The sequence below is a fragment of the Corvus brachyrhynchos genome, unplaced genomic scaffold (genome assembly GCF_000691975.1).
Source record: "Corvus brachyrhynchos isolate BGI_N302 unplaced genomic scaffold, ASM69197v1 scaffold150, whole genome shotgun sequence".
In the NCBI taxonomy this organism is placed as follows: domain Eukaryota; kingdom Metazoa; phylum Chordata; class Aves; order Passeriformes; family Corvidae; genus Corvus; species Corvus brachyrhynchos.
The window spans coordinates 2167346-2174379 of NW_008236162.1; the positions used below are offsets into that span (position 1 = coordinate 2167346).

The window sequence follows — 7034 nt, forward strand, 5'->3', positions numbered from 1 at the left end:
CTCCCAATCCCTCAGGAAGCTCCCAATCCCTCGGGATGCTCCCAATCCCTAGGGGAGCTCCCAATCCCTTGGGATGCTCCCAATCCCTGGGAATCTCCCAATCCCTCAGGAAGCTCCCAATCCCTCGGGATGCTCCCAATCCCTAGGGGAGCTCCCAATCCCTTGGGATGCTCCCAGTCCCTGGGGAAGCTCCCAATCCCTTGGGATGCTCCCAATCCCTGGGGATGCTCCCAATCCCTCGGGAATCTCCCAATCCCTGGGGGAGCTCCCAATCCCTGGGGATGCTCCCAATCCCTGGGGGAATCTCCCAATCCCTGGGGATGCTCCCAATCCCTGGGGATGCTCCCAATCCCTCGGGAATCTCCCAATCCCTGGGGGAGCTCCCAATCCCTTGGGATGCTCCCAATCCCTGGGGATGCTCCCAATCCCTCGGGAATCTCCCAATCCCTGGGAAAGCTCCCAATCCCTTGGGATGCTCCCAATCCCTTGGAAAGCTCCCAATCCCTCAGGAAGCTCCCAATCCCTGGGGAATCTCCCAATCCCTCGGGAAGCTCCCAATCCCTGGGAATCTCCCAGTCCCTGGGGCAGCTCACCAGGAGGTCGCTGTGGGGGATGGAGAGCAGCAGTTTGATGAAGGTTTGCAGGGCGTTGTCCAGGGCGTCGTCCCCGTAGAGGCGGAAGACGCCGAAGTTGACGTAGCTGCCGCTGAGCGCCGCCTTCAGCATGGAGAAGCAGATGGAGATTCCCTTCAGCTTCAGGGCGTAGACCTGATCCTTCGGGACCTCTCCCAGCGTCAGGATGCGATTCCCTGCGCGCACCGGGACGGGAGCGGGGTCAGCATTCCAGCGGCCGCATCCCAACCCGCGTTCCTGGGATCCCCTCCCTCCAGGGTGCGGGGAGGTTGTGAGGATTTAGCCCCAAGGGAGGGTTCAGGGCCTGGTTCCAGGGAAAAGTCAGGCTCTGCAGGGTAAGGGGGAATGGACTTAAGCGGAAAGATGGGAAATTTGGGGGGGAAAAATGGGTTTTTTGGAAAAAAATTCCTCCCCGTGATGGAGGCGGAGTTGGGATTCCAGTGGTTGCATCCCAACCCATCTTCCCAGGGTTCCTCTCCTTCAGGGGGCAGGGAAGTGAAAGGGGAGTGAGGAGTGGGTGAAGGTTCCAAGGATTTATGGCCAGGGAAAAGTCAGGCTCTGCAGGATAAGGGGGAACAGCCTTAAGCTGAAAAATGGGAAATTCAGATGGATTTGGGGAAAAAATTCCTCCCTGTGAGGGTGGTGAGGGCTGGGATGGAATTCCCAGAGAAGCTGTGGCTGCCCCTGGATCCCTGGAAGTGCCCAAAGCCAGGTTGGGATAATCTGGGATAGTGGAAGGTGTTGGGATTGGAAGTGGATGGGATTTAAGATCCTCCCAACCCAAACCATCCTGGAATTCTCCAGCACAACTTTGGATCAGATGGGATACTGGGAAGTGATCCCTGGCTGGGCTGGAATTCCCAGAGAATTCCACATCCCTGGAAGTGTCCAAGGAACAACCCAGCAAAGTGGAACCCTGCCCATGGATATTTACAGTCTCTTCCAACCCAAACATTCCATGACTTTCCTAGGAACCACGGCAGAACCCAATCCCACGTGGGAACAGGCAACCCCGAGGACGGGAATGTTTCTCCCTATCCCCTGGGGCTGTCAACTCCTTCCCTGTTTCCCTGGTTTTTCCCTGCCCACCCTGAGCTTCCAGCAGCTCCCAGGGTATCCAGGGTGTGTCCATGGATGCCTCCAGGGCAGCTGCAGGCCCTGGCATCGCTCACCGTACGTCGTGATCATCTTGCTGGTCTCCCGGAAAAGCAGGATCCCGTTGGGAGAGGACACATCGAACTGCAGCCGTTGGGATCTACGGGAAAACAGGGAATGGTCAGAGCCACCGGACTGATCCAGGGGCTGGGAGAGCTGGGAATGTTCACCTGGAGAAGGGAAGGATGCAGGGACACCTCCGAGCCCCTGGCAGGGCCTAAAGGGGCTCTGTAGATACAAAAATGCTGCTAGCGAGGATTTTCTTGCTATTTTCTAAGTCCGTGAGAGACTTTTCTCTCTCACAGAAGAGGTAGCAGGGAATGTAAACACCCAAGCCACCTGCAACCTTGGAAAGTCTTGTTTATGGTATAGTAGAAAATATTTTGACAATGGATTTTTTAGGATTTTAGCCAATCACCCCAAGGGGGGCTGATCCTTAGTTCAAGTAGACTATGAAGAAAAAAGCCTATAAAAGGGTTTGTAAAATAATTAAATAAATCAATCTTGCTGCACAATTCCTGCCTGCTGGATCTTCTCCTCCTCCTCCTCCCTATGGCTGCGGGACACGGTGATGCACCCTGGGGCCCAGGCCTGTGGTTAATGGGGCTCCAGGAGAGCTGGAGAGGGACTGGGGACAAGGGCTGGAGGGACAGGACCCAGGGAATGGCTTCAAAGTGACAGAAGAACGGCTTAGATGGGATATTGGGAAGGAATTCCTGGCTGGGATGGAATTCCCAGAGCAGCTGTGGCTGCCCCTGGATCCCTGGAAGTGCCCAAGGCCGGGTTGGATTAACCCGGGACAGTGGGAGGTGTCCCTGTTCCTGCCATGGGACGGGATTTAAGCTCTTTCCAACCCAAAGCATCCCAGGATTCAGTGAATTCCAAACTGCAGCTCCAACACCCCTGGCAATAAAACGGGAGCGACCATTCCAGGAGCTGCTGCTCCTGGGACTCCCTGATCCCAGGGCTGCTCCCAGAGTTCCCCACAGAGCCCTGGGCTGGTGGAGAATCCTGTTGGACACAGGCACAGGGGACAGGAGCTGTGCTGGCACACCAGGAGGGGCCTGCATCCCTGGGATCTCGGGAATATTCCGGCTTTGGGGCTGGAAATGCTGCCCTGGCAGAGCCACACCAACATCCTGGGAGCAGCCCAGGCTCGCTGACAGCTCCAAGAATTCCAAGCCGGGCATTTTTTCCCCTCCAGTGGCTCCAGCTCCCAAGTGAAAGGCAGAGAGCAGCCCTGGGCACCTCTGGAATAAATCCCTGGATGATTTCCAGCTGGGATTGCATCCCAAAGATGCAGCCTGCCAGGATGGATTCCCAACAGCTGGAATCTCAACCTCGTGTCCCTTCCCACCGGAGCCAGAGCATCCTCCTGACACCATTCCAAATTATCCCACACAGATCCCTCCCTGCTGGAAGAACAAAGGCTCATCCCAAGGGATACAGGACACCCCCAGTTCCCTCTGGATTGATTCCAAGGGATACAGGGCACCCCCAATTCCCTCTGGATTGATCCCAAGGGATACAGGCACCCTAATTCCAGAGGGATATGGGCACCCCCAATTCCCTCTGGATTGATCCCAAGGAATACAGGACACCCCCAATCCCCTCTGGATTGATCCCAAGGGATACAGGACACCCCCAATCCCCTCTGGGCTGGAAGGGAAGCTCCCTTCATTCCAGCTCCAAATCCAAGCAGCTTCCAGGGAAAACAAGGTTCCTTTGGGAATAAGAAGATTTTAAGAATGAAATGAAGAGTTTCCTGCCACTTGGAAATGGAAGCATCCAGGGCTGATGGATTGCAGCTCTGAATCCCAAATGTGGGATTGGCTTCCCTGTAAAACATTCCCAGTTTTCCCCTCCTTGTTCCCCTTTTAGAGCAGCAAAAGATGGGAAGAAAGAAAACAAAACCAGGCAGCAACAGCCACACGAGGCAACAACCACACACCCACAGAGGGGCAGAATCAGCTTTAAATCCCTTCCAAGCTGAACAATTCCACGAAATCCCAGATTTTTGGGGATGTTCCTACCTGTTATGGACCAGCTCAGCCATGAGTTTGAGGACAGGGGTGGTGCAGGCTGGGTCGTGGTACCAGAGCTCGATGGCTCGCTGCAGGATGGGCATGTAGGAGGGGTAACTGCCAGGGAAAGCTAAGGAATTCCCAGCTTTTCAAGGCCAAAAATTCCCTGGAAAAGGAATTTTCTGTGAGCACTGCAAAGCAGGTTCATCAATAGGCTCGGGTAAGGACGCTGGGATCTGCTCTCCTTGAATCGTTGTTGTTTTATCCGAGACCAAAGAAAGGGTAATAAAAATCAGGATGAAATCCTTGAAGGCTCAAAGACAAAAATCCCAATTTTTTAAGGCCAACCAGAAGTCAGAAAGGTTTTTTTTGGAAGGAGAGGGAAACCCCGAGGATCTGCCAGTGCCTGACCTTCAGCAGGCACGGAGCAGTTGGAATGGCTGCGTGTTCTCAGCAAAAGGACACGGATTCCTCGGGAAAAGGACACGGATTCCTCGGGAAAAGGACGCGGATCCCAGCGCTCCAGGGAGCGAGAGGAAACGCTCTGGGAGCTGCTGGGATGTATCCGTGCAAAGCTCTGCCATGCATCCATGAAAAGCTTTGTGTTTTCCAGGTCAGGCATGGAAAAACCCCAGCAATTCCTGGGGGAGCAGCTTTTTGGGATAACTCGGGAGCAGAGCGAGGCCGAGCTGCTGCAGGGCTCGGGAAAAGGACTCCGAGTCCTCTGGAAACAAAGGGGAAGGCCCGGCCAGGGAATTCCCAGGGCAAATGGGATGGTTGGAGGCATCCCCTGAGGGATGGGAGGTTGAGGGCTTTGGGAATGTTCGGGAATGTTTGGGAATGTCTGGGAATGCAAGGATACATCCACTCGAAGAGCATCATGAAGCTGGTCTTGGCGTTGAAGGCGAAGGCGATGCCGCGCAGGTCCCGCACCAGCCCCACCAGGGTTCTCTGGGGGCACGAAAGGGTTAAAGCATCAGCGAGGGGAGAGGGCAAGGGAATAAAATAGAAAAAAATAGAACGGAATGGAATGGAATGGAATAGAATAGAATAGAATAAAATTAAATAGAATAGAATAAAATAGAGTAAAATAGAACAAAATAGAATAAAATAGAATGGAATGGAATGGAATGGAATGGAATGGAATAGAATAAAATAAAATAAAATAAAATAGAATAGAGTAGAAAAAAATAGAATGGAATAGAATAGAATACAGTAGAAGAGAATAAAAGGAAATAGAATAGAATAAAATAGAAGAGAACAAAATAGAATAAAAGAGAATAGAATAAAAGAGAATAGAATAGAGTAGAATAGAATAGAATGGAATGGAATAGAATAGAATAAAATAAAATAAAATAGAGTAAAATAGAATAGAAAAAAATAGAAAAAATAGAATAAAATAGAATAAAATAAAAGAATAGAATACAAGAGAATAAAATTAAATAGAATAGAACAAAATAGAATAAAAGAGAATAGAATAGAGTGGAATGGAATGGAATGGAATGGAATGGAATGGAATAGAATAGAATGGGATAGAACACAATAGAGTAGAATAAAATAGAATGGAATGGAATAGAATAAAATAAAATAAAATGAAATAAAATACAAAAAAATAGAATGGAATAGAACAGAATACAATAGAATAGCATAAAATGAAATAGAATAGAATAAAATAGAACAGAACAAAATAGAATAAAATAGAATAGAATAAAAGAGAATAGAATAGAATGGAATAGAATGGAATGGAATAAAATAAAATAAAATAGAGTAAAATAGAATAGAATAGAATAGAAAAAAATAGAAAAAATAGAATAAAATACAATAAAATAAAATAAAAGAATAGAATACAATAGAATAAAATGAAATAGAATAAAAGAGAATAGAATAGAGTGGAATGGAATGGAATGGAATGGAATGGAATAGAATAAAATAAAATAAAATAAAATAGAGTAAAATAGAATAGAAAAAAATAGAAAAAAATAGAAAAAACAGAATAAAATAGAATAGAACAGAATAGAATAGTAAAATAGAAAAAATAGAATAAAATAAAATACAATAGAATAAAATAAAAGAATAGAATACAATAGAATAGAATAAAATAGAATAAAATAAAATAGCATAAAATATAGAAAAATAGAATAGAATAGAGTAGAATAAATAGAATGGAATGGAATGGAATGGAATAAAATAAAATAAAATAGAATAGAGTAAAATAGAATAAAAGAGTAGAATAGAATAGAGTAGAATAAAACAGAATAGAATAAAATAAAATAGAATAGAATAGAATACAAGAGAATAGAATACAATAGAATGGAATAAAATAGAATAGAATAAAATAGAATAAAATGTAATAAATACAAAAATATTATAAAATATAATAAATGAAATAAAATATATCATAAAATACAAGAAAATGTATTAAAGATAATTCAAATAAAATATAAGAAAATACACAAAAGAGAATAAAATAGAATAAATACAAAAATAAAATAAAATAAAATATACAAAATAGAATAAAATAGAATAAAAGAAAAGAGAATAAAATAAAATAGAATAAAATAAAATGTAAGGAATACAAAAATATAATAAATAAAATGTAATATCATAAAGTACAAGAAAATAGATTAAAGCATAATTAAAATAAAATATTAGAAAAGATACAAAATAGAATAAAATAGAATAAAATAGAATAAATACAAAAATAAAATAAAATAAATAAAATATAATAAAATACCCAAAATAGATTAAAATAGAATAAAATGGAATAAAATAGAACAGAATAGAATAAAATAAAAAAAAAGTAATCCAATAAAACAGAACAAAATAGAATAGGATGGAAAATATATAAATAGAATAAAACAAAATCAGTATAAAAATAGAATAAAAGATAAGAAAATAGATGAAAACATAATAAAAGAAAATATGAAAACTAGATTCAAATAGAATAGAATAAAATAGAATTTCATCAAATGTCATAAAATAAACCAAAATCAAATCAAATCAAGTAAAATCTAATATAAGAAAAGAAGTAAAAAAAAAATCATAAAATGTAATAAAATAAAATAGAACAAACGACCATAAACTACCCTACAATAAAACAGAACAAAATAAAATCTAATAAATAAAATATAATAAAAGAAATAAAATAAAAATAGCATCAAATGTAATAAAACAATAAAATACAATAAAATAGAATAATATAAAATAAATAAAATAAATAAAT

At 43.2% G+C, this 7034-nt stretch overlaps 1 protein-coding gene across 1 annotated transcript in view; it reads right to left on the minus strand.

The window, feature by feature from the left end:
- Positions 1-7034, minus strand: part of XPO7 (exportin 7) — a 59941-nt gene that overhangs the window by 9014 nt on the left and 43893 nt on the right. Inside the window, exons 19-22 of the mRNA XM_017732504.1 lie at positions 4674-4876; positions 3821-3928; positions 1805-1887; positions 594-808 (exon numbers count right to left, since the gene is read on the minus strand). Coding sequence (XP_017587993.1) covers positions 594-808; positions 1805-1887; positions 3821-3928; positions 4674-4876 — 609 coding nt within the window. The remainder of the gene's footprint in view (positions 1-593; positions 809-1804; positions 1888-3820; positions 3929-4673; positions 4877-7034) is intronic.